Source organism: Zootoca vivipara, chromosome 12 (genome assembly GCF_965207765.1).
Source record: "Zootoca vivipara chromosome 12, rZooViv2.hap1.1, whole genome shotgun sequence".
Taxonomy (NCBI): domain Eukaryota; kingdom Metazoa; phylum Chordata; class Lepidosauria; order Squamata; family Lacertidae; genus Zootoca; species Zootoca vivipara.
This window is the reverse complement of record NC_142595.1, coordinates 25,262,320-25,289,025: the sequence shown is the minus strand read 5'-3', so window position 1 is coordinate 25,289,025 and position 26,706 is coordinate 25,262,320. Positions and strand designations below refer to the sequence as shown.

At 43.9% G+C, this 26,706-nt stretch overlaps 2 protein-coding genes and 1 long non-coding RNA gene across 10 annotated transcripts in view; 2 read left to right on the top strand and 1 right to left on the bottom strand.

Annotated features, from left to right (window-relative positions):
- GSDMA (gasdermin A) overlaps nucleotides 1–12,005 on the top strand; it is a 15,398-nt gene extending 3,393 nt beyond the window's left edge. The window contains exons 3-10 of the mRNA XM_035137137.3: nucleotides 1,434–1,623; nucleotides 3,206–3,371; nucleotides 3,484–3,577; nucleotides 4,252–4,290; nucleotides 6,973–7,142; nucleotides 8,696–8,846; nucleotides 9,675–9,748; nucleotides 11,089–12,005. Coding sequence (XP_034993028.1) covers nucleotides 1,434–1,623; nucleotides 3,206–3,371; nucleotides 3,484–3,577; nucleotides 4,252–4,290; nucleotides 6,973–7,142; nucleotides 8,696–8,846; nucleotides 9,675–9,748; nucleotides 11,089–11,319 — 1,115 coding nt within the window. The 3' untranslated portion in view covers nucleotides 11,320–12,005. The remainder of the gene's footprint in view (nucleotides 1–1,433; nucleotides 1,624–3,205; nucleotides 3,372–3,483; nucleotides 3,578–4,251; nucleotides 4,291–6,972; nucleotides 7,143–8,695; nucleotides 8,847–9,674; nucleotides 9,749–11,088) is intronic.
- Nucleotides 912–15,616, bottom strand: LOC118095850 (uncharacterized). 8 transcript variants are annotated; one of them, XR_015946714.1, is made up of 8 exons: nucleotides 15,478–15,569; nucleotides 14,128–14,307; nucleotides 9,567–9,710; nucleotides 8,807–8,920; nucleotides 4,232–4,402; nucleotides 2,880–3,552; nucleotides 2,421–2,627; nucleotides 912–1,629 (listed from the first exon to the last, which is right to left on the bottom strand). It is a non-coding gene; the product is annotated as an uncharacterized LOC118095850 (long non-coding RNA). The 8 variants fall into 8 exon arrangements; XR_015946713.1 differs by lacking the exon at nucleotides 15,478–15,569 and adding an exon at nucleotides 15,136–15,462 and having other exon boundaries at nucleotides 14,128–14,299; XR_015946711.1 differs by lacking the exon at nucleotides 14,128–14,307 and having other exon boundaries at nucleotides 15,478–15,616.
- On the top strand, nucleotides 15,585–26,706 carry PSMD3 (proteasome 26S subunit, non-ATPase 3). The gene is made up of 12 exons (XM_035137135.3): nucleotides 15,585–15,805; nucleotides 18,552–18,742; nucleotides 19,078–19,215; nucleotides 19,684–19,820; nucleotides 19,928–20,118; nucleotides 21,612–21,715; nucleotides 21,870–21,984; nucleotides 23,006–23,125; nucleotides 23,621–23,724; nucleotides 24,746–24,901; nucleotides 25,169–25,219; nucleotides 26,192–26,706. The coding sequence occupies exons 1-12, from the start codon at nucleotides 15,625–15,627 to the stop codon at nucleotides 26,267–26,269; spliced, it is 1,566 nt and encodes a 521-aa protein (XP_034993026.1). The 5' UTR covers nucleotides 15,585–15,624; the 3' UTR covers nucleotides 26,270–26,706.

Below are 26,706 nucleotides of genomic sequence, written 5' to 3'. Positions count from 1 at the left end.
CTTCCCCCTCTGCCCCACAAAAATCTCTCAAGAATCTTATTTATAACTCATGTTTTTCTGTTTTCCATAATTTGTTGCTATACTGGGTAGAAATATGGGGGTGAAATTTGAAAGCACTCCAATGCCTGGAGACCCTGCAAAACCACCTGGCAAGAAAGATCTTGGGCCTCCCTAACGGGACCATGTCCGCCCGACTAAGAATGGAACTGGGACTGCCATCTATCGTTGCAAGGGGATAACCACCTACTATAAATCTCTTGCAGAAGCCACAAACTCGACTCTTGCTAAACAAGCCTTTCTAGCCTTTACTGGTAGCCATATTGGGTCAAAAGGCATGGAGACTATCTGTGAACGCTATTCCCTCCCAGATTTTTCCGCTCTGATCACTTGGGACAAAGACAAAATCCGTAAATGGATTCTAGACAGGGACGAAGCGCTGGACCTGGCTATATCCAATTCGGCCAACCTATCGCGTGAAAGCAGTAAGATCTATGGCTCACTATCTGAGTGACCTGACGAACCCTACGCAAAGAAGGGCCTTCACACTTGCCTGCTTCCACTCCATTCCCACAGCATTCTTACAGGGTATATTTTCCAACACTCCCCCCCCCGACCTTCGACTCTGCCCCTGTAACAAGGGAAAGATAGAGGATTTTATCCACTTGTTCTTTCACTGCCCCCTATACGACGCAATAAGACCGAGGCTCCTTCTACTAATTCCTTCGCTCATCGCCTTGGAAGATGACCGCATGAAATTTCTATTGGTGGATGCTAACCCCCGGGTTACCCGCGAAGTGGCCATCTATATATTGCAGGCCCTGAAACTCAGGGCTCTTTTGACAGGCTAACTTTCTCTAGACTCGGATCTCTAAATATTTTGCAACAGACAAAACACACATGATGTGTCATAGTTTTTACCAAACTCTTTTTATATAGCATGATTTTATATTCACTGTTTTGCAAGTGTATGTGATACATTCTCTGTATAAGAGCGGTAGGTTACCGCCTGGATCCTTTATGTGCTATGGTCAACTGGCTAATGCAATAAAATTTTGTTAGTTGTTGTTGTTGTTTTCCATAATTATATTCAGGGGTGTTTTTTCCAGCTAGAACTCAGTTCTGGCACCCCTCACAAGAGAACAATGGAGGCATTCGTGAGTAGTTCCGGCAACTCTTCTTCTAGAAAAATAGCACTGATTATATTGCTTTTAAAAACCACTTACTGGAATCAAGCCTTAACACCATGGTGAAAAGCATGCTTTGCATTAAGGAAGTCCTGATTTGCCCTCCAGTATCTCTAGGGCTGGGAAACTCAGAGAACCACAGCTAGACAGGGTAGAGAAGACAATGACCCAGATGGACTTAAGTTACATTTGTTGTTCTGGTGTCCCTTTCATTGTCACTGATTTTTCTCAATTTTATTTTATCTCCAGAAGTCCATGGTTCAGGTTCATTGACCGTTATGGACCACGTAGATGGAAAAGCGGAGGGAAATATTGGTGGGGGGGTTGAAGAGACAAGAGTAGAAGCGGCGGCAGCTGTTAGTATGTCTCACTCGAGGTCTGTGAACGTGAGAAAGATCTATGTCCACTCCCAACTCCTCGATTCTGCAACAAGAGATGGGTAAGGCTGGAAGAAAACAAGAGTTTTGGATATTGACTTCATGTACCCAACTGGACTCAACATTGCCCATTACACTTTCAAAGAGCATCTCCTTCCCTACAAACCTTCCCATATGTTAAGATCAATAGAGGGGGGCCTTTTGGTTGTTTCATCTGCTTCAGAAGTGTTGGGTGGGGGGAAGGAGAGGACATTATTTGTGGCAGCCTCGCTGTGGAATTCCCTCCCCACAGAGGTGTGTCCAGTCCTAGATTTATGTATAAGCTAAACAAGCTATAGCTTAGGGCCCTACTCTCTTGGGGGCCCCAAAAAATTTAAACAAAACAACAACAACTGGATGTACAATTCCAAAATATATGATAAATAACAAATAAAATAAAACCTACATACAGTAAGTGTGTTTTGTGTTGTGAAGGCTCCTATGATGTAAGTCAGACATAGGCAAACTCTGCCCTCCAGATGTTTTGGGACTACAATTCCCACCATCCCTGACCACTGGTCCTGTTAGCCAGTGATCATGGGAGTTGTAGTCCCAAAACATCTGGAGGGCCGAGTTTGCCTATACCTGATGAAAGTCATGGGCCCCACCTGCTAGCCTGCTCCCTAAAATATCACTGGTTTGCTCATTTCTATCTATAGGGCGTCTACATTCTGCATGGATTGGTTGCCTGGCAATATGTGCAAATGGCTTTAGATACCTATTATGTCCATAAATTACCATAAAGCATATATTCAACACAAAAAACAGCGACAATTTGTTGTTGACAAAGGACAGCTGGACATATAAAGGGCCCCATTACCTTCAGTAGTTTAGGGCCTCATCAAACCTAATTCCGGCCCTGGATGTGTCTGGCATCTTCACTGTACAGCTTTTGGTGAATGCTGAAGACAGACCTCTTTAGGTACCTGGGATGTGCGTTTTCAAGGCTTATCCTATTCCTGAGACTGTACTCTGTTGTAACTATTTTTAATTATAAATTTTAAATTGTTGTAACCCACTCTGGGACCTGCAGGTGAAGGGTAGGTAATAAATGTATTATTATTATTATTATTATTATTATTATTATTATTATTATTACAGTATTATTATTATTAGGTGCTCTGATTCCAAACTCAACTAGAGTTAATTACCAATTCCAAGCGCAGAATTCCTTTAAGCTACAGCTACTTCTAAACTATGTCCCACACACTCACATGGCACAAGCCACAGAACTTATTTATTTATATCTAAAAATATTGTGTATATACCACCCACTCACATAAGATACCAAGCTGCTGAGATGTCGAGTAAAAGTGACATGGCCACACTCCTGTGTCACATTTCAGCAGGGCAATCAAGGTTGATTCATCCCCCAAACCATGCTTGGACTCAGATGAAATGGGTCCAGATAATCAGGAACGCTTCAGTGGAAGAGAAACCAAATGTTACAGGATTGTACGTTGTGGAAAAAAATACTTTATTGATTGGAGCTTAGAACTACGATATAGATTGCTGAAGAGACACTGCATGTACTAGTTTGTATATGCATTGCTATTTTATGCACTTTGCTCTATCAGATAATTGGTGCCTATTTTCTTCTTCCAGGAAAATCAACTTGCAACATGAGTTCATTAAACAATCAAAGATGATTCAAAGGGACCTGTTTGTGATCCATGAGGCAGTGGAGACCATGGAAGAGACAAAGTTCGAGGAATCGAGCAATGCTGAAGGCAACATCTTTTACGACACCTGGATCAATCTGAAACTGAAGGTCAGGTTCGAGTTGCGGCCTTTCATGAAATAAGGGGGGGGGGACACACACACATCCTTGCAGTCAAACTTTGTCCCATGTGGTTGATCCAAATTCTCCTTTCATGTTCTAGGGTGGCAGAGGCAGTAAAAAAGCAATCATCATCCCCCAATCCTGCATTCTGGCATTCAGAGCCAAGCAACTATTATTTGGAGAGAGAGATGCAAGTAAGATACTTTTTGTTTGAGACCTAGACCACTGTGACTTAGCTGCCTTGCTGAGGTGGAACTTGTGGCGAAGAAGGGATGCTCAAGCAAAGCCTCTCCCACCTTCTCCCTTGCCCAACAGCAACACAGGAGCCATGCAGTGCTGCTTGTGGGTCTTAATTCTCCAGTAGTTGCCGCCACCATCCTCCCACTTACTCCTGCAGCCCAAAATGGGAGAGGACCTGGGATGCACCAACGCAATTACTTTTTAAAAGGCTCTGAGTCAGGGCACCCAGCACTCCTTGGTTCAATCCACACAGATGAGTCTCGAGGCTGGTTTGCAACACAGCATCCAGTTCTATCTCAATACTGGCTCCTCAGAAAAGTTAACTTGTTGAACGAAGGTTTCCCATCTCCCCCATAGCCCTTTTGCCCCATCTCACATTATTCAGGAGAGGGCCCCCCCCCACATTTCAGAGAGCCTGTTTGTGGGGCACAGAGGTGGTGGGAATGGGAAACGTCCCTTCTGCGAACTTCCTTAATTTAGCCATCTTAGGATCCACTGCCTACTTTCCTTCCCAAATTTATATATCACTGGTAAGAAAGAAATGCTCGCACATTTGAACATTAAAACAAAACGCCATTATTATTCATACGCTTTATGTGAACGAGTACCTTTTTGCTCTTTCTCCCAGGTATTTTGCACTATCCCTCCAAGGGAAGAGGAACTTTTGGTAAGCACATTTTAGGAGTCACGTTTTTATTTCTTTACAGACGTTTGACAGAGTGATAGAGATGGCTTGAGAGTGTCATTGCTGTATTCACATCACACCCATTTTTTCTGGCCTGATAGGACATTTGAGAAAGGAAAAAAAAAAATCCTGTTTTTTCATTTGATTCAACTTGAAGCAGGGGAGAGTTGGCTGTTTGTAGCAGGTCATGTGATGCCTATCGACAACAACAGCAGTGACAACTACACCATGGGTAACGGTGGCTGAATCATGCCAACTTTGAAAACTGTATCCTAGATTAAAATATGTTCTTAACAGATATACTTGATGGCAGAGAAATCCAGCATCTAATAGAGATGTGGGGTGATGGCAGTTATGTACATTGGCATGAAATCTTTATTTTCCTGAAATGTAAATGAACTGAGAGGGAAGGAAGAAAATGTGACTGTTACTACAGATACTCTCCGGCCTCAGCATATATCTGTCAACAATCTCTATATGTACTTTCTCATTTCTCCGGATAGAATAAAATGTGTTCTTCTCCCGTACGAACTGCAATGTGATCCTAAGCATATTTATTTAGATGGGCCACTGAGTTAAATGGAGCTTACTCGCCTTTAAGTGTGCATGGGAGGACAGTCTTTCTGGATTTTATTCTTGCGGAGAATTGGTTTGAAGTATTTTTATACCACTTCTCAAATTTGGAAAGCTTCTCAAAGCGGCCCATAAAATAAAAGCATGAAAAAGTAACACAAGCGCGCACACATGAACTAACTGTGGTTGAAATAGTATTCAAAATAAAAAATATCAGAAACGGTTAAAATTGTATTTATGAAAATTTGCCAAACATTCTCTTAGAGCAAAGATGTGCAATTTACAGACCTTGGGGCCCAAACCTGTAAGCCCTGGCAAAGGATCCTGTTTGTACCTTGGAGGTGCTAGATTTGATTTCCACTGACTTTGGCTGGTGGGCACATCCCTTTCAGAGGAAGCCCAATCTCTGTTATCCATGTCAGGCTGGCATCCAAGATAGACTCTGTACTAGATGTGTTAGACTCCACACCTAACTGAAAGTAAGCCTCACTGAACTTCAATAGGATTTTATTTTCAGTAACTGAATATAGCATATGATTGCACTGTAAACTTGCTTATCCTAACACTGTTTTGTGAATTACCACTGTACTTATTTTAGATATAATTTTTAAAAAGTATTTTACATTTAAAGTTTAATGTAAGTAAGCAGTTACAGTATTAAAAATCTGCATACATCTGAAGATCACAGGGTGGTTCACAAAATAAGAACACAAATTACATAAAAAGACAAAAAGCAAACCAATAAACCCCCTCCCCTAACACAGTTAAAAGGGCACAGAATGTTTATTATTACAGTATTATTACAGTTAAAAGGACATAGAATGTTTCTCTGTAACCAGGCCAAAGGCCTGATTACAGAGAAATGTTTTATCCCTGGGGAGAGCATTCCACAAACGGAGTTGTCAGAGTCTGTTGTTGCTGTTGCATTCCCCCCCCCCCGACCCTACATTTCTCCCCCACCTGCCTACATCCATCTGCCCTCTTACGATGTTGCTGGATTACAACTCACATCATCTCTGACTATTGGCCAGGCTACATGGGGTTGGAATCCAACAACATTTGGAGAGTCACAAGTGAACTCTCCTTGTTTAAGGTGCCTCAAGACTCTGTTGTGTTACCTAATACAACTTTTAAAAACTTCCAAAATAGACCATGAATAGTAGTTGGGAGCTTCCATTTGTTCACCATGCAGCAGTCAGATTATTGATGGGAAACTCAGAGATGTGATCATACTGTGTCAATACATTAAAATTGCACTGATTACCTCCTTTGTTTCCAGATGGATTTCTTCAACCATGTTCAATTGACAAAAAATTAAGTAGATTTCAGAATGGAAGGTTGGAATTAAATGTGGGTCTTGAGGTGGGAAAACTGAAAACTACCGTTTTGGCTAACTTTTTAATTGCTTACCTTTATACATTGTAATGCCCCAGTAAAGATGTTTTTGATGATTCTGAGGGAAGACAATAGATCTTGTGCCGTGTGGGATTTAAAAAACCAATACTACTAATATTCAGGCAGAATAAAACATTTATTGTTTTTATCAAACTTATTTTATCAAACTGAAATATTATCCTGACCTTCAGATATGCTGCATGCACCATGAGAGGCAGGAACTCTTAAGGCTTCTCTAGATGACCTATGAGGTTTATGAAATTAATACAGCTTCATCCTAGCACCCTCTCAATATTCTTGACTACAACTCCCATCAGTCCCACCCAGCAAAACTGAAGGGGGTTGCAGTCCAGAATAAATGTTAAATGGCTTAGTTAAACAATAATTTGCTTTACTTGAAGTTTTTTGGTGGGCCCCAAACTTTTTTTTATTGGGAGTTTTGTGGGTCCTAGACACTGCATAGATACAGATAATCCAGCCCTTCAAGGGGCTAGTTCTAGAGCAGTGACACTGAGGGAATGAGAGTTTCCTATTCCTAACCCCACTACAACCTCCAGCATTGCTAGTGGCCCTACAGGGAGAAAGGGTATCTTGCAGGTATTCTGAGGTTCTTTTCAGTAACATGGAGTAGTATCAAATTTGTGAACCCTATGTTTTGTCCCTTCCTCTAATCTCTAATTCTGTCCATGCTGCCAGTGATCTCAAAAATCATCAGAGTACAGGACAAGAGTAAAGCCATACAGCACGAAGTTAAGGAAGAATTTGTAGAATTCTCGTCATTATCTGCAATGCTGCGTGGCAAATTTCTAACTTGCTTTCTGGTGATAATGAGAGAGAATGACTTGTTGCAGGAACTGGAGCTCCAGGTAAAGTTTTTTAAATTTTTATTTTACCTTAGGATTTCATTTATATATCACTCTTAAATTAACATATTGCAGAGTGGTTTAGAAATAATGTAATACAGTGGTACCTCGGGTTACAAACCATAGCTGCCAAGTCTCCCGTATTCCCCGGGAAACCCCCGTTTTCCCAGCTGTTCCCAGCTGAAAAAACGGATTTTTTTGTTTTTCCCTGGTTTACTTACCGGCCGGGGGAAGCTCCTTCTGCGCATGTCTGGAGTCTCTGGACATGCGCAGAAATGTTTTCTGGCATGGCGGCCATTTTGGAACTGGGCGGAGCATGCTCAGAAACGACTTTTGATGCTGCTCTGCCCAGTTCCAAAATGGCTGCAGTGCAACTTCTGGCACGGCGGCCATTTTGGAACTGGGCAGAGCAGCCTCAAAAGTCACTTCTGAGCATGCTCCGCCCAGTTCCAAAATGGCGGTAGCGCTACTTCCGGTCTGCTACTTCCGATCCGGTCCCTTATTTCTCCAGCAGGAACTTGGCAGGTATGGTTTACAAACACAATTGATTCCGGAAGTCTGTACTTAACCTGAAGCATACTTAACCTGCAGTGCTGCAGTGAACTTTCCCATTGAAAGTAATGGAAAGTGGATTAATCCGTTCCAGACAGGTCCGCGGAGTACTTAAACTGAAAATACTCAAATCGAGGCGTACTTAAACCAAGGTATGACTGTACACACAAAGAAATACTAGTACAAACAAAATCATTACTTTTAAAATCTTCAGAATTGTTCTGTAAACAAAAACAAAAAAAAGCAGTGAAGTGAGGCGTTAAATAAAATGTTCAACAGATTAAATGTTCCAGACCCGAATTAGAGATTCAAAGGCCCAGGTTTAGGGGAAAGAAAGAAAAAAATGTAGCAACAGACAGACATGGCCTCTCAACAATCAGGGGTTTGTATGACCAGTTATAAATGGGAAAGACATCTGAACCACTTAGAGAGAAGTAGGACAAAAAAAATAAAATCAATGGCTGTGTTGAACATTAGGAAAAGGTTTTTCAGGGTGTGTGTGTTTGCAACTGAAAATATTTATCATACAGTTTCCAGTTGCTTGTTGAGTCCTTCCTTAGGATTTGGCAGTTCTCAAAACTCTTCCAGAACTTGACTGCCCTCCTTTAACCTTGCCCTATTGATATGATAGGCCCCTCTCATTACAATCTTCTACACACAATAATATATATATATATATATATATGGTACAAAAATTACCTACTGTAGTTACCCAACAGTCCAGTCTATCATTAGGTCCTCAGCTCCCGCACTGCAATGCTCCCTGCCCGAAAGAGTCATGCTTTTTTCCTAATGTTTCTAGGCTTTGTGGATTGTGCCACATCTAAATAAAAATGGCCAAATGGTCCAGTCTTGATGTTCACAGCCGCTTACAAATAAAGCGATCCTCATCACCTACCAAGCCCTACTTTCACATATGTGGTACGCATGGCCAAATCTCATTTCATATGTTAATGTACCCACCATTTGGCATTAACATCTTTTACTGTAACCTAAACTCTCAGCTGGAAGAGGCTCTTGAAGGCACCGGTCAATTTGAGCTGAAGGCTGGCAAACCAGAGCTGCGAGACTTGGTGGAGAATTTACAAGATTCCAGTGGGGACATTGTCACTGACCTTGTTAAGGCAGTCCTCTACTTCCTTTACGCTCTAGATGGTAAGCATTATCCCTCTCAAAATATCAGAATCAAGTATTCAACTTGAACGGAGAACATTTCAGCCCAGGAGCAGCTGAAAGTAAGGATGGAAGGACAGATCCTATTTAAGACAGATGCCAGAACTCAAGGTGGTTGAGAGCTCACACCTGCCCCCCCCAAAAAAAATTGAGATATGGTGGTATTTGCTCATCATTTTCTAGTTGGGAAGCTCAAGGAATTCAGTCTTTGCAAACTCCTACCCGGTGAATGTGCAGCCTGGACCTTAGCTATCCATAAGCTTTTACACTTTTTCTTACAATTCTGATTATGACAGACAACATTGGTTCAATCATTTACAAAAATATTCTCTTCCATGTCTTGCCACAACTACATAAGACAACCAAACCTTTATAAATTCTGAGTGTTTGGGCTAGGCAGAGGCATCCTACGGGTAGGATTAAGGATTATCAGTGGCAGGCCTCAAACTGTAGGACTCCCACTCATCTCAAACAGCCCCGCAATCTTCAGGACAGATGCTGGAGATGCCAGACTGTGACAACAGTTATCTTCCATATATATTTTGATCCTGCACTGCTCCTTTGCTGGACATCATCCTCCCAAAAAAATGAGCTCTTAGATTCTCTGATCCCTAAACAGAGCACTTTCAGAATATTTAAGGGAGATAGCCATAGAGGAAGACAAGTACCAGTAATTATTTTGAGAACAGTGAGGCAACTTACAGCTGCTAACTGAAAATCCTTGAAATCTTTGCCAGGTCTCTGCTTTGGCCTTGCATTTCACAGAATGGAAGCCATTCCTGAAACTGACACTATTCCTCACTTTTCCAGAATTGACAGAGGAGCAGCTGATACTCCTGGCAGAATCTGTGGAGAAGAAGATTGTGAACATTCAGCTTGCACTGGTAAGGGAGAATTCCAGTTAATGCTTAAGGCAGAGGGAGAGAGCACTAGAAGATACTTTTCCTGGAAATGGACGAGGTTAAAGATATGCAGAATGTCACTACTGCACATTCACAAGTGTAAGGTTTGTGCGCATCCTTGGCTGATCCATCAAATCAGCACACATAACTCTTCCATATTGCTGTGAGTAAGTATTGTGGCTACAAGTCAAGCATAGGAATTAATTTTTTAAAGGCAGCAACCCTTTGTGTGCTTACTGAGGAATAAGTCCCACTGAATTTGGAGATGTGTGCTCTCTAATAAAAATGAACAACGTAATACTTACTGCACAGTATAAACTCACAATAGGAATTCTACAGTGATGCATGCTGCTGCACCTTTCGTTAATGTAATGAATTGAATGGGCATAGGAAAAATGGAATTCAGTGTTAAACAAGTGTAAAGTGATTAACATCGGTGCCCAAAAACTAACCTCACATAAACGCTAATAAGTTTGAATTGGCCAGGAAATCAACCCTCAGGTTGTAGTGGATAGATCAATGAAAATGTCAACTCGTTGTGCAGCAGGTGTCAAAAAGGTGAATTCTGTGTTAATGAGCAATAGGAAAGGGATCCAAAATAAAACTGCCTGTATCGTAAGGCCATTACACAAATCTATGGTGCAACTACACATGGGAATATTGTGTACAATTCTGGTCACTGTAGAAGCTGAAAAAGTTTCAGAAAAGGGCATCAAACTGATCAAGGGGCTGGAGCAATTCCACTAGGAGAAGGAGGTTACAACATATGGGGGTTTTTAGTTTATAAAAATGCAAGTAAGAAGAGGACATGATAGAGGTGTATAAAAGTATGCCTAGTTTGGGGAGAAAGTGGATGGAGATATCCACACACACACGACTCTCATAATACCAGACCCTGAGAGTCATCCGATGAAGCTAAATGTTGGGAGATTTAGGACAGACAAAAGAACTATACTACGGAATTTGCCATCCACAGGTGTAGCAATGGCCATGGACTTAGATGGCTTTAAAATGGAATTAGGCAAATTCCTGAAGGGTAAGACTATCAAGGCTACTAGCCATGATGGCTGTGAACTAGCCTCCAATGTCAGAGGCAATGATCAGCTCCTGGGAATTGCAAGTGGGCAGCTTGTTATTTGTAGGCTTCCTTATCAACATCTTGTTCACAACTGTGAGGACAGAATGCTGGACCTTGGCCTGATTCAGCAAGACTCTTCTTATATCCTCATTATGTCTATTGCTTTTCATTACTGTTACCATTCATCAAGTAATGGTATTGCACACCAGCAAGTTCTGATTTTGCCTTTTTCTTGTTTGCAAAGGTCGAAAGCATCCTAGATAAGGACTTCAGCAGAAGAGAAAAAGTGTTTACCATAGAAGCCAAGCTCTTAAGCGAAGAGGAATTGAATATAACTGGAGCAATCATCCAACTGAGTGGAGTCGCAGTGCAAAAAAGTGGATCCAGTCTTGCTGGGACTGGAAGTCCTGCTGATTTCTCAGCTCTCTGTGCACTATATGTAGCTCTGTATGCACTCAATACCCTGTCTACATAGGTATCTACCCATGTTTCTCCGAAAATAAGACACCGTCTTATATTTATTTTTCTTCAAAAAACCCCCACTATGGCTTATTTTCAGGGGATGTATTATTTTTTCCCTCCTCCTCCTCCTCCTGCCGCGGCCAGCATTGCTGCTGTGCCTATCACTATGTCTTATTTTCAGGCTATGGCTTATATTCCTTGAATGCTTAAAAATCCTGCTATGGCTTATTTTATGGCTACGTCTTTATTTTCGGAGAAACAGGGTATATGTTCAGAAGTCAGTCTCACTAAATTCAATAGAGCTTACTCCCAGGAAAGTGAGTACAGGGTTGCCGTGTTAGTCTTTTCTCCTCTTTGCATTCTGACCCTCTAGAATCCCACAGTATGCACTTTGTTTACGCCTTTAAGTCTAATGCTTGTTCATGGATAGAGATCATTGCTTTAATCCAGTGCCCCTGCTGTCACCCTGCTATCTAACATGTATAACTAAGGATCAGTTCAGATTTAATGAGGAGCCATGGTTTCCATCCATAAGAATGAGCTGAAGATTCCCCCTTCCACCTTCATTTGTGCCTGCAAGAAGACTGAAGGTTTCTAATCTTCTAACCATCTTCACTCAGAGCCATAGAACAGCCTATTGGAATGTGAGTAATATTTCTACATGTGCCTTGATCATCTTCAATAAATCTATGAATGAGAGCTTTGTGGAGTTTTGTTAATACTATCCAGAAAGAGAGAAATCTCCAGATGGAACAATGGGGGTTTCTGTGGTCCTCCAACGCCCATCAGACCCAGCCAGCATAGGCAATAGTCAGAGATTATGTCCACCCTTTACCAAAAAGTTTGCTGTCTTCCCGCAACATGTGATTTCTACCCAAGCAGCTACTGATATGAACAGATTCCGATCATTATGCACTAGTTCCCCTTTCTATTTCCAAAAGTGACAACAGAGCCAGAGCAACCATTTGCCCAGATAACAGTGCTGTGAAACTAAACACTGCTATCCAAATATCTGTGATCCTCTGACCAAGTCCACTGTAAATGAAATCAAATTCCCTCTTCCCCACACCCCTTCCACCACGTAGGCACTAGCTCAGGCACCCCCAAACTTCGGCCCTCCAGATGTTTTGGACTACAATTCCCATCACCCCTTACCACTGGTCCTGTTAGCTAGGGATCATGGGAGTTGTAGGCCAAAACATCTGGAGGGCCGCAGTTTGGGGGTGCCTGCACCAGCTGCTTGTTAAATATGGTGAAGCTGCACAGGTGCCAAATGCCACGAATGAACAGATGCCCTAACTCTTGCAGAAGTTGTGTGTAGTGGCTGCTGGATCCAGATTTTAAGTCAAAACACATATTAAAGATCTATTTTCTTCTAATGTTGGTGTTTTATTAATCGGCAACAGTTAAGTGGGAGAATCGTGTCTCATCCAAATCCTACTTGCTACCTTTTCCTCCATAAGTAACTGCTACATTATAGTCACAAAAGTGAAGGAGCCATAATATAGTTTTGTTACAAACTTACAAAAGAAATCATGTTCTTTTGATATAGTGTATCAGATTATTACATTATGTATTTTTGTTATGCTGTAAATCGCCTTGTGATTCTTAGGTGAAGGGCAGTATAATAAACAAACAAAGTTAATTTTCGAAGCAGCATAAACATAAAATCTAATCTTTTTTGGCAAATGGCACAGGTATGCTATATTTTACTTTTGTCCAGAATTTTTATTGCAACCTTAACTCTGGAATAGCAAAAATTACGCTACAGGTTCTTGGCAGCAGGATCAATCCTGTTTAGCACCTGCAGGTATCTTTATCCATATTATACAGAATCAGAAGTGTGGCCTGAAGCTGGAACTTCCTCAACAGATGGCTATCCGGTCTCTGCCTAAAGACCGCAAGCAAGTGACAGCCAACCACCCCTCTAGGTAATTGATCCCATTGCCAAACTGCTTCAAACATCAATACGTTTACTCAGGGATTTTTAATCCACACTTCAGTAGGGTACTGTGGGTGGAACTTGATACCCGTGATAGGGAGCTACTACAACAAAAAATGGCAGCCCTGATTTAAGTTCTGTCTCAGCTCATTGTAATGCTACTGATCTTCTACCTGTATCCACTTATTTCCCTGGCTTTGCCAATCTTAGCCAATGAGGTGAAGCACAGACAGGAACAAACCTGGGATTGGCTTAAGCAACCTTGACCTCATCAGTGGCAGATGCCCAGCAGACATCTGGAGTGGTACTTAAAAGGTGTCATCCATCTGGTGGCTGTTTGTGGTACACCTCTAATGAACACAGGTCCTTTCTTTTGGGTTTATGTGAGAAGTGTAGCAGCAAATACAGATGAGTAAAGGAATAAATAACATGTCAAGGCAGTGAGAATGCACTTTAAAGACTAAAGGTATATGCTTGGGAGAAATTGCAATCTGAAACTCAAAAAATAGGAATGGGTGGGAGAGGTTTAGGTGGGTTCTTCTAATAATTTTCAAATGAATAGCTGGAAATGGAAGTTAAGGAACCTGAAAATGTTGAAAATCTGGCATGAGAAGTCCATTATTGAAAGGATCCTGACAACATTTAAGTTAAAAATCAGAATCTTAAATTTGTAGCAGTGAAAACTTGTTAAGAGTTGATAATTTATTTTTGTTGTACTGTGATTGAGTACCCTCTAGTGTTGGTACAATGGAAATGTATTCACCCATCATTGCATGCTTAGATGTCAAACCTATGATGGACCAGGCAGATCATGTGACTGGTCCTATTTGATCAGCATTGATTCATGTCTGTGGCTTAAATCAAGATGCTGGTCTTTACCTTTAGTCCTCGAACAGCTTGGGACTTGGGTGGCTGAATGATTTCCTGTTCCTGTATGTGTCCTTCCATACAAATAACATATTCCTGCTGCTGATAGTTTTTAATGTTGTTTATTGGGGTGGTTCATGCCTGGCGTGCTATGGTCCATGGGGTCACGAAGAGTCGGACACGACTAAACGACTAAACGACAACAATTGGGGTGGTTATTTTAGATAGGAAGGGTTTTTGCACAATGCAGGGGTGGGTTGTTGATGTTCTTATAGGTAAAGGGACCCCTGACCATTAGGTCCAGTCGTGACCAACTCTGGGGTTGCAGTGCTCATCTCGCGTACAGATTCCAGGTCATGTGGCCAGCATGACAAAGCCGCTTCTGGTGAACCAGAGCAGCCACACGGAAATGCCATTTACCTTCCCGCTTGGAGCGGTACCTACCGGTATTTATCTACTTGCACTTTGATGTGCTTTCGAACTGCTAGGTGGGCAGGAGCTGGGACTGAGCAACGGGAGCTCACCCCGTTACGGGGATTTGAACCGCCGACCTTCTGATTGGCAAGCCCTAGGCTCTCTGGTTTAACCTACAGCGCCGCCCGTGTCCAACTTTAATAAATACTAAGAGACTACAGAAGATACAAATAAACGGTTCTTTAAAAAAACACCATGCACGATTACCTAGGCAGCAGGACACTCAGCACCCTTTTGTAAAACAATATTTTTTAAAAAAGAAAGATGTAGAACGATTTTAAAAAATTTTTGAAAAAAGATTTAAAATGCTGCAACGCGAGGCTGCAATCCTGTTACTTACAAGGGAGTAAGTATGCATAGGATTTTAATGTTAATGAATCCATTGTTTTGGGTCTTATTATTTTCCCCAGAAAGGGAGGCGGGTTTCCACATTCTCTTTCTCTCACACACACTCCAAGGTTTTTAGCGGAGGCAATTAGAAAAAGATCTATTATTTAATTATTGATGTAAACCCCCAAAATGTATTTTCTATAGTTAAGTTTTTACCTCTATCTTCAGTACATTTTTTAAAAATTGCCATGGCCAGTGGTTGATGCAAATAAAGATTCTTCCGATTCTTATTTCCACACACCCGTTAAGATTATTGTAAACCGCCCTGAGATCTTTTGATAAAGGGCGGTATATAAATTAAATCAATAATTAAAAAATGTATTATTATTTCAGTTCGAAGGCCCTTCCCACCGCCCCTCACGCTTGCTTGCCTGGCTGCCGGCCTCCCCCCTCCTTCCCTCTCGGCAGGGGAAAGAAAAAAGGAAGAAAGGAAGAGGCGCAACCCGGAAGCCGAGGCACGGCTTCGCAGCCCACCGTTCTCTCTCTATGGTTCCCTACCATGGAGCGTGGAAGGGAGCGAGGAATCAATCCATTCGTCCGTCTGTTCGGCGATCGGCTCGTCGAGCCTGCTCAGCTTTTCCCGTCGTCCTCTGCGATAGTTGCTCAGTCACGGCCGTAGCCGGTGTGTGTGTGGAAGGTGAAGCCATGAAGCAGGAAGGCGGCTCTCGGCGCCGCGCCGGGTCGGAGAAGGCCAAGCCGCAGCCCGCGGAGCCCCCTCAGCCTCCCCCGCCGCTTGCCGACGTTGAGATGCACGAGGAGGCGGCCCCGGCCGAGCCCGCCTCGGGGGAGAAGTCGCAGCGCGAGCTCGACGCCGTCACGCTCGAAGGTGAGGTGGGGGGGGGGAGGGGGGAAGCAGGAGACGGGGCGCTCGGGGAGGGGCGTGGCTGGAACGCCTCGCGGCGGCGGCGGCTGCAACCCCCACCTTGTGGGTTCGATAAGGGCGTGGCCAGCGGAGTGTCGGGCGCCTATTGGCCAGCCGCGTTGTGTACCTGGAGAAAGGTGGAGAGGTGTACACCAGGCATCCCCAAACTGCGGCCCTCCAGATGTTTCGGCCTACAACTCCCATGATCTCTAGCTAACAGGACCAGTGGTTGGGGAAGATGGGAATTGTAGTCCAAAACATCTGGAGGGCCGAAATTTGGGGATGCCTGGTTTACACCCACCGCCCGGCCGGAGGGGCGGGGCTAAGCTGCAGCAACGCCCACCTAAAATAGCAAGGTGTCCCGTGGGAGGGGAGACTTGGAGTATACAGCGCGGTGCAAGGGTTGGAGATCGTGGGGGGGGGGGGGTAGACAGAAATAGCGCCCAGCATTCCCGTGTACAAACACCTTGGCCACCTGTGTAGCTTAGGGAGGGCAGCGTGTCAGCAGGTATTTAAACATGTGCATAAATGCGCAGGTGATACTGCAATCCTAATATCATGATACCGGGATTTGGGGCAAGCTAGTGGTTTTTTATATATTTTTATATAGCCCAAGTTCTATATCATGTTTACTTGGGAAGCTTTCACCCATCTGCTTCCTGCTCTGCAATTTTTATCCAAGTAAACATGAACCGTCACCACTTGTGTGTTTAATGGAGGAAGAGATTGAACACACACAAAGTTCATTGCGATCAACAACAGGTGATGTGCTGCTCCAGTTTCCATCTTCTGGTTGTGTTGGGTTGGCAGAAATGGATCCTGTAATATAACACTGTAACTCTGGAATTCCTTCTCTAAAAAGACTTGCCTGTGCTCATCCTTGCATACTAATTTATATGTGTTTATTGAAAGTTCACAGCAGAGAGGCATTGTTTGCTGCTGCTAATTTTCTGTCATTGTATGCGTATGACTGGGCTTACTCTGTTTTAGATATTCTGTTGTTTGGTTGTTATGCATCTCCCTGACAACACATTGAAAATAAAAAAGCCATTGTTAACATTTGAATTCACTGTCTATAAACGCCTTCATTTGGATACCTATTATGGTGGCATATTGTGATCTGTATGTGTATATTAAGCTGGTTGTATTGCTTGTTGCACTGTGAATGTGAGCTGACAAATTTCTGTTTGCTTTGCTTTTCCCCTTTTTTGTTTGTGTTTTTATGTGTTGTTTTTCTTTAATAAAAATGCAATAAAAATTATTTAGGTTACAGTAAAGTGTGGCGAGAGTAGGCTGGTGAGTGGACCTGCCTGCTGGAAGAAAGTGAGCATGACTGAACCACTCAGCAGCACTTTTGTAACCTAGATACTGATTTCATGCCAGTGACATATTGACTAAGGCTGCAGTTCTCTACATAGTAACCTGAGAGAAAGTCTCATTGAACTCAGTGGAGCTTTCTTCTGAACAGACATGTATAGGATTGCACTCTGACCTCTGTAGCACAAAGATGGGCTGGTTTCTATATTGTTGCGGCCATCCAAAATGTGTTAAGTTTTTAAAGCAAGCTTTCATACTTGGGAACACTTCAACACTACATACACTCAAATGGATACTGTAAATATATCCTGCAATTTTAAAAGATGGAGGAGAGTGGTTTTGCAGAGGAAGAGAGGCAGAAGTGGGACCATCAGATGACCACAGGGGTGCAAGCCTGGGCATCCAGAGCAGTTCACTGCAGAGGAGCCTCTGCTTTTAAGATCAAAAGTACAGTCGCATCTTCCACCGGCCCACTCCTTGCCGCAGGAGCTATGGGTTATTGTGGCAAGCCATTGGATGCATGAAGTGGGCATAAAATTGCTTGCAGTGCCATGCATGAGAGCCAGTGTGGATTGGAATCCAGTTTACACATAAATGGTAGGAAAGTGATACACTGTTTATCTGCCCTGTGAGTACAACAGGGATTGGCTAAAGTTATCCCAAATGAGGGATATCACTCATTTGACTTCAAGAAGTGCTCTTGAATGCACAGCCTTGAGAATGATTTTACCATGTTAATCCAGTGGGTCTCTAAAGCACTGTTTTTCACTGACATACTACTACTACCAAATGACATGTTTACTTCTCTGTAACTCCCAAACTGGCCATAACTACTTTGGTACCATCCCTGAATCTCGCCTTGATTCTACTGAATCTGTCTGGAGCATTTTCAACATCAGTACCTGGCGCATTTTGGCAGCTTCTAGCGTCCCATCACTGATGCCTACTTTAACATTGTTTTTTCACCTGGCCCAAGTGCTACACCAGTACAGACAGTGCTATATCAACGGAGGATAGGATGTTAAATCACCATCATAGCACCACGTAACCCCAGTAATCAAGCACATACATTGCTCATGTAGACTCATCCACCTAAACTTACAGTTCTTCCAGATATACGCTTCCTAGCAAATAGCTTCCTTTCATCATTGATTGGGAATCTGAGTTAACTTGCTGTTTAGAGGCGCTGAGACCCTTGTTTTAGAGTCTGATTGCCTGATATAGATTGCCTGATATAACTCTAGGTGTGTTCTTGGGTTTTGTGGTTTCAGCTCTGTTTTGTTTTGAGGTTTTTGGTCAAATGTTCAGTTGCTCTAACTGTTGGTAGCAATTGACCACCACACCATATAGCTTAGCCTATTCATCTAACGTTGCTGTTTGTTGACCATTGCAGACATTAAGGAACATGTGAAGCAGCTGGAGAAAGCCGTATCTGGGAAGGAGCCACGCTACGTCCTGCGTGCCCTGAGAGCATTGCCCTCCACTTCCCGACGCCTCAACCCCAATGTGCTTCAGAAAGCTATCAATGGCTTTTTCACATCTAACAGTGCTGTGCGGGACTTCCTCATTGGCTTCCTGGAGGAGGCAAGTCAAAAAGGAGGTCCACAGGAGGTTTGGGGACTCTTACTGAGGCTTGGTGCATGTTTTGGAGAACTCCCACTTTGGCATCCTTCAAATGATTCTTTGGGGCCCAATTCAACATCGTTCTGTGAAGCGCTAGCATCATTTTGGTTTGTTGCTCAGTGCTGCTTGTGACTAATTTCAAGATTTACTAGCCATTCAGTTGCAATAAGTGGGCAACATCTGGTCTTCTTGGGCATTAATATGTAGCATTCTGTGAGAATCAGGAGGTGGAGTGGGATGACTCCTTCTCGCTGGCCTGATCACCTCTCTCTTTGTCTCTGTGTCACACTTTATAGCTTATGGACACGGAAGCTGATCTACAATTCCGGCCCCGCACAGGAAAGGCAGCCTCTACTCCTCTTCTGCCAGAAGTAGAAGCCTATCTCCAGCTACTCCTGGTCATCTATCTGATGAATAGCAAGCGCTACCAAGAGGTAATGCACCATCTGTTCTTGTGTGCCTTATTCCCCAGTGGAAAGCAAAGAACTGTCCGTGTTTGGATATGGATCTAGAGGGAGGGCAGAGATAATAAGTGAGCAAAATTAGACACTATCCTTCGTCACTTTCCTCTCAACCCAAACCCAGCTAAGACACTTAAAAGCTGTAGGTTCAAACACAAAATCTTAACTTAGAACACCAAGTCTTGGTATAGACTTGACTGAAGTCTGTTTGGAGATGAGCAAGGGCTCTGCTAGGCCAATTCTGACCCAGTAATTTATGGCAGCCTGCTTCGCTTCCACCAGGAATATCCATGAGGGGCATAAGGGGTGCTTCTTGCAGACCTTGTTTCAAAACTTAGGTTTTTTAGCAAGCAGATGTTGCCCTGGAGCCCTAAGCGTCACTGTGAGTAACTAATCTATGCAGCCTTGCAAGCCCACCACATGAATTCTCTCTCCATCCAGGCCCAGAAAGTTTCAGACGATCTGATGCAAAAAATAAGTCCTCAGAACCGCCGAGCCCTTGATTTGGTGGTAGCCAAGTGTTACTACTACCACGCTCGCATCTATGAGTTCTTGAACAAGCTTGATGTGGTGAGGAGGTAAGTTTTTGATGTTGCAATTTTCTGACCTCCTCCTTTCCTCCTCCGTAATATTCTTACCCCAAGCATTCTTCTGACACAGCCTCTCTCCATTCCTTCTTTCAAAGCTTCCTTCATGCCCGCTTAAGGACAGCGACACTTCGCCATGATGCAGATGGCCAGGCTACCCTCCTGAATCTGCTGCTGAGGAACTACCTTCACTACGACCTCTATGACCAGGCAGAAAAGCTGGTCTCCAAATCAGTGTTCCCTGAGCAGGCAAACAACAATGAGTGGGCCAGGTACCTCTACTACACAGGTGAGAGTCAGTGCTTCACCACTTTTTCAGATCCTGAGTGGCCTGGGGTCAAACTTGGAGCTCAAAATAGGCACCTGTGTAACTGGTATTATATCATCATATCTCCCCTGCAACACAAAAACTGAAGTAGCCAATCCCTTGAAAAGCTTAGGCATGCTTGCCTCTCCCATAATTTATTTTTTTCTGCTGGCAAGAGGAAGACACAGGTTTTCTATGCAGAACATGAAATCCCCATTGTCCCTCTGATTTCTGAGATTCTTCAACAGTTACACAAGTGTTTTCAAGCTTATTTCTTTAGCCATAGCTGCTAGAAACATACTTTGGGCAGGTGAGAGAGCTAAGGTTATGATTATGCCAATTTCAAAACCAGATAATACATTTGACACTTGTCTGTTGTTGGCACTGACTTCCAGGTTCATATGCAAACCCATCAAGCAACCTGTATTTTAAGTCTTTTAATCTCAGGGTTGTGGGTTCGAGCCCCACATTGGACAAACGATTCCTGCATCCCAGGGGTTGTACTGGATGACCCTCGTGGTCCCTTCCAACTCTACAAGTCTGTGATGCTAAGATTGGATTAAGGTTGGGTTAAGATTCTGACAATGGAGAAAAAACTTTAACATGTTCATTTTACCAGCTGCTTAAGGCTTCAGGACAGAGCAGAGCAATTACTCCCTGCCCACTGTGCTTTGTGTTACAGTGTTTTTTCCACAAAAGCTATTTACAGGTATTCACTTATTTTCACACATACTGCTTTTCTTCCAAATGGGGAACTCGAAGCAAATTACAGTTTTAAAAGCATAATGTGGTGAAACAAATACTGAAAATTCAGCATTAAATACATGTGCAGGGGCTCCTGGTACATGCATTGCCCAGAGACAGGAAGCTGTTACCTGCACTTCTGCAGGAGGCGCGTAGAGGCAGCTTAGTCACTCATCAGCTGGGTTTTACATTTGCTGCACTCCAGGGAATGCAGCTGAGAACCTTCAACTCTCCATCAGCTGTCTAAGGCATAGTATACTTGCAAAAGGGAGGAAGTAACAAAGTGATGGACATTAAAAATGAAAATGAGAAAACAGATCACAATTTTCATCTGCTATTGTTACGCTGCTCAGTATTCAGTGAGACACAAGGTGGAGAGGGTAACAAAACTCTGATTCACCTGGGACAACAAAGAACTTTGGGGCAGACTTGGCTAGGGTAGCCCAGATTTGCTAGTACATGAAGCAAGTGCCGTTTTTGCAAAGCGAAAGTTCCCTGCTGGCCACAAACCACATGGAGAATAAAGATAGGCAGGATCGGCATAGGTTGGCACAGTGCCCAAAAGTGACTGTAGCAAATAAGCCTTTCTTAAGGAACCTCCCATCCCGTTCCCCACTCCACAGATTCCTGTGCAGTGCAAAATCAACCATGTGGGGAGGTGTTCTCTGGAGGCAGCTTTATCTTGTTAGATCTCTGGCAAGCCGTCCTAGTGCTGATCTCCTGTTTTCCAGGACGCATCAAGGCCATCCAGTTGGAATATTCTGAAGCTCGGAGAACCATGACAAACGCCCTGCGGAAAGCACCACAACACACAGCTGTTGGCTTCAAACAGACGGTGAGTGGAGACTAGCACCTCCAGGTGGCGCTGTGGAGTAGCAATGAAAAGGGAGTGCGTCTGCTACTTGTACACAGAGCTCTCCGCAGTCCCTAGTCTTGCTTTGTGTTTGAAACAGCAGGACAAAACCGCGTCTCTTGCATCTGTGCCCTAGGTCCATAAACTGCTGATAGTGGTGGAGCTGCTATTAGGTGAGATCCCAGATAGACTGCAGTTTCGGCAGCCGTCTCTGAAGAGATCTCTCATGCCGTACTTTCTCTTGACGCAGGGTAAGTAGCGCAGCTGGTGAAGACACAGCAGCCCAAGGGTATTGCAGCACTGGAATCCCAACACAAACCCCTAGAACGTGGAATAAGCACTCTTTAGTAACAATGCAATCTCCCCCCCCCCCCCATTTTAAGTGATTTCAGCATCTCTTACTAGACAGTCCATTTGAATATTTATTTCTTGCATTTATATTCCACCTCTTTCTCCAAGGAGCTCAAGGGGGTGTACATGATTCTCCCCCTCCTCATTTAAATTCTTTAACCTAGCAGTTCGAAAGCACGTCAAAATGCAAGTAGATAAATAGGAACCGCTACAGCGGGAAGGTAAACGGCGTTTCCATGTGCTGCTCTGGTTTGCCAGAAGCGGCTTTGTCATGCTGGCCACATGACCTGGAAGCTATACGCCGGCTCCCTCGGCCAATGCGAGATGAGCGTGCAACCCCAGAGTCGGTCACGACTGGACCTAATGGTCAGGGGTCCCTTTACCTTTACCTTTATCAACCCTTTCATACTCTTACAATCAGTAACCGCTTTGGTTTGAAAGGTGTTGCACTAAATGTTCTTGTTTTCCTTTGCACATAAGGTGTGCATAATACAGTGCATTTTTTTTTAGCAGGGGGAGGCGCTTGTGGGCACAGAGCAATGGCCCACTTCCCATCCTTCAATCACCACCAGCCATGCAAAACTGGTGGGGACAGTGTGTGCACGGCAGTGCCCACCCACAAGCACTTAAAAAGTCAGGGTGATGGTTTGTTTGAGTTTGCAACACATAGCCCTTGTACTTTGTACTCAGTTTTGTGGTGAAGCCCTTGGACACACTAATCCAAGACCTCAGCAAGGGGATAAATTTACTGGAGCGCAGGAGAGGGAGTTAGAATTCCTAGGCTGCAGGTACATACACACGTACATGCACACACCACGTGTGTGTGTGTGTGTGTGTGTGTGTGTGTGTGTGCATGCAGACCATACATATGTACACCATGCTTTGCCTATTATCTCTTGAATCTCTCTTATTTCCTTGCAGCTGTTCGGACTGGGAACCTGGCCAAGTTCAACCAAGTCCTTGATCAGTTTAGTGATAAGTTCCAGGCTGATGGCACATACACCCTCATCATCCGGCTGAGACACAATGTGATTAAGACAGGTGAGTGACCACCAAATCCTCAACAGTCATGATACCACATCTCATGACAACATGGGGGATTGGTTTTGGAACGGTGTTTGAAATCCCAACTCAGCCGTGCATCCACAAACATGGGAAGCTGCCTTCTTCGGAGTCAGACCATTGGTCCAGCTAGCTCTGTATCGTCTACACTTAACTGACAGCAGCTCTGCAGGATTTCAGGCAGCGTTCTCTCCCAGCCCTACCTGGAGACTCTTGAGCTTTGAACCTGGGACCTTATTCCTGCGAAAGCAGGTGCTCTGTCACTGTGCTTGATCTGTCTTCACTATAAACTTCTGAGTTGCCGGTGAATGTATCACCTTGCTTTCGGGTGTGCGGGTGGCAAGCAGGTCCCTGCTCCTGCAGAAGCTGCCCCTTGAGCCAGAGGGAAAAGATGGCGGGTATCTGGTGGACGCCCCTTAAGTGTGTTCACCCCATTTGCACTTTTTGAAGCTTACCTTTCTGTCTCTCGTGTAGGTGTCCGCATGATCAGCCTTTCGTACTCGCGCATCTCCTTGGCTGACATCGCCCAGAAGTTGCAGCTGGACAGCCCAGAGGATGCTGAATTCATTGTTGCCAAGGTGAGTGCCTGCAGCCTTGCCCTGGTTACTGAGTTGAATGGGAATCCCCACTCACCCTCTCACTTAGTGAGGCTGTTGAAGCACCGACTACCTCCGGTTCCTTAAAAAATGCCATGATGTATCTGCCAAGAATTAGGGGTTTATCCTTCAGTATCTCACAAGATACTGAAAAATACCAGGGGTTGGGCCACCATAAGCCAGATAACTCTAAGCTCTGATTTTCCGGCATAGAATGTACAAGTTCTAAATGTGTGGGCAGGAAATATGTGAGGGACCTTTTGGCAATACAGACTGCGCCAGGTAAACGCTCACACCCGTTTCTCCCCCTCATTCTGCCCTGTTTACTATTAGCCCTCTTATGTCTCTGTCCACAGTCTACACAATGAGCAACTGGGCAAGACAGTTCGATTCCAGCCTCAGTAACAGACTATTCCCTCAAAAGTTCCAAAGGATTCAGAGGTTATTGTGGTGTGTTTTGTTTCTTAGTCAGCCCTGTTCATGTGAACTAATAAAATCGGAAGCAGTTCTGAATGTGTGGTGGTGAATGCTTTTCCCCATAAAGACCCACCATAGCCCAGCTGGAATGTGAGCGTATGGCCTTTTGGAAGACTTGCCTGTCTCCCCCACCTAATCTCTCAATGCTGGATTAAAATCTTAGTCTAGAATCATAGAATTGTAGAGTTGGAAGGGACCCCGCCGAGGGTCATCTAGTCCTACCCCCTGCAATGCAGGAATCTCAACTAAATCATCCATGACAGATGGCCATCCAACCTATGCTTAAAGTCCTCCAAGGAAGGAGAGTCCCCCCCCCCCTTTCACGGGAGTCTGTTCCACTGTCAAACAGCTTCTTACCACCAGAAAGTTCTTTAGCCGGAATCTCCTTTCTTGTAACTTGAATCCATTGGTTCGGGTTGTAGCCTCTGGAGCAGGAGAAAACAGAATCTCAGAATGGAAGAGTTGTCTTGGCTCTTGTGGATGTTGCCATTGGAAGGCAACTGATGATGTGCTGCTTTATTTCCAGGCCATTCGGGATGGCGTGATTGAAGCCAGCATCAACCATGAGAAGGGCTACGTCCAGTCCAAGGAGATGACTGACATCTACTCCACACGGGAGCCCCAGCTGGCCTTCCACCAGCGTATCTCCTTCTGCCTCGACATTCACAATATGTCCGTCAAGGTAAAGGAGCAAGTGTGCAACAGTTATCTTACAGCGGGCATTCCTGGGCATGCCTGCGTTTGCACTGGATAGAAAAGTGGGAACTTCAGTCCTGCTGTTGGAACTCTTGCAGCGTGGTCCTAAGCATGTTTACTCAGAAACAAGCCCGTTGCTTGCATTATTTGTACTTCTGCCATTGAAAGTCTCTATGGCAGAGTTTCTTGCTGTGAGCCCTGCCTCCCAGTTCATAATTGCCTGCCTTCTCTTATTCCCTTCCATTGTTTCTAGGCTATGAGGTTCCCACCGAAGTCTTATAACAAGGACCTGGAGTCTGCAGAGGTGAGGATTCCCAAGCCATGTGTACATTGCACTAAAGGGATTAAAATTCTGTGCCAAGAAAGCTGAATTCTGTGACCTATATAAACTATGTAAATCAAGCAGATTTGCACCATGTAATCTATTGTGTTTGCTCTTCTGTGCGATTTATTATAGTTTCGCTAGACATAGAAGGGGCAAGGACACTGAAGCCCTGCTGAAATACTTCAGCAGCTTTCTGTGATTGCCGCAGATACTGCCTGCTTGCTTTCAAACATATTTTCATAATCAAAGGCTAGATTTTTTAAAAATGAAGGTTGTTTTTGGTAGGCGTTAGCACATCTTACAGCTATTTGAAGTTTTTCTTGCAGCAGATTCAGGCAGACCTGCCTCCTTCTTGCTTTCTTGGGTTTACATTTCCTTGTTTTTGTAAAGATTTCGGGTTTGTCTTTGCTTGTATAAAATCTGAAAGAGACACGTTAGTTTTGTATGCTGATGTACTTGTTTATGACCCCTTTTAACACACACCAAATGTGCAGAGAGGCATGTCCATGGGGGGTGGGGTGGGGCAGACTAGCCTCTGTGACCCCACAGCCTCCCTTTTTCTTCCATTGTGGGTGGGTTTTCAACATTTTGATGCTCTAAGTAACTAAAGTGTCGGACAATCCATAGGAAGAGTGCTGCTTCTTGTTTCAGTGTGGCCAAAATAGTAGCCAGCAACATAAAAGTGTGCATCTTTTACGACCTCGTTCATTCAGAGTAAATAGCTCCAGAAGCATTGTTCTCATTCAGTTTAAAGATACAGTTCCCCTATAATACGTATTTACCCTTAGGGACTTTAAAGAAGAGAAATGTGACATGTTCTCTATAAAATAATCTGTGCTCTTGTTCGTGAGGTTGTATGAGATGGCGCCTTTTAGCTCTCCTTTTAGAAAAATGCCTTTTCATCTCAACCTGCAGAGCTCCCCGTTCACATGGTTCCCTTTTGCTTTGCAGGAGCGTCGGGAGCGGGAGCAGCAGGATCTAGAATTTGCCAAGGAAATGGCAGAGGATGACGACGACGGTTTTCCTTGATGCTCTGGGGGATGGCTGCATATATATTTTTTCGTTTTTTTGTTTCTTGCCCAATACAAACCATTGTCTACTGGCTGAAACCCAGAACTTGCCTTTCTTTCTAAATTCTGCATGTTTGGGGGTGGTGCAGAGGGGGGGGGAACCAAAACCCTCTTGCTGCTTGTAGTGGAGGAAGCAGCACCCCAGATTAAAGGGGTGTGCCTCCCTCTAAACTAAAGGCCACTTTGTGGTTTTCAGTCATGGATGTACCCGCAAGGGGCTAAACGAATTCACAGTTGTCCTTACCGGTTTTTAGGTGGACGAATGGGGGTGGGGGAGACGAATCTGGTGGCACTGTGAAACACCTCTTCAGCTCCAGCTGGACAGAGCAACTGCAGTTGGAGATTTTTGTCAAACTTTGTTTAGGGCTTTTAAATAAAAGTTTGGGGGAAATGGAA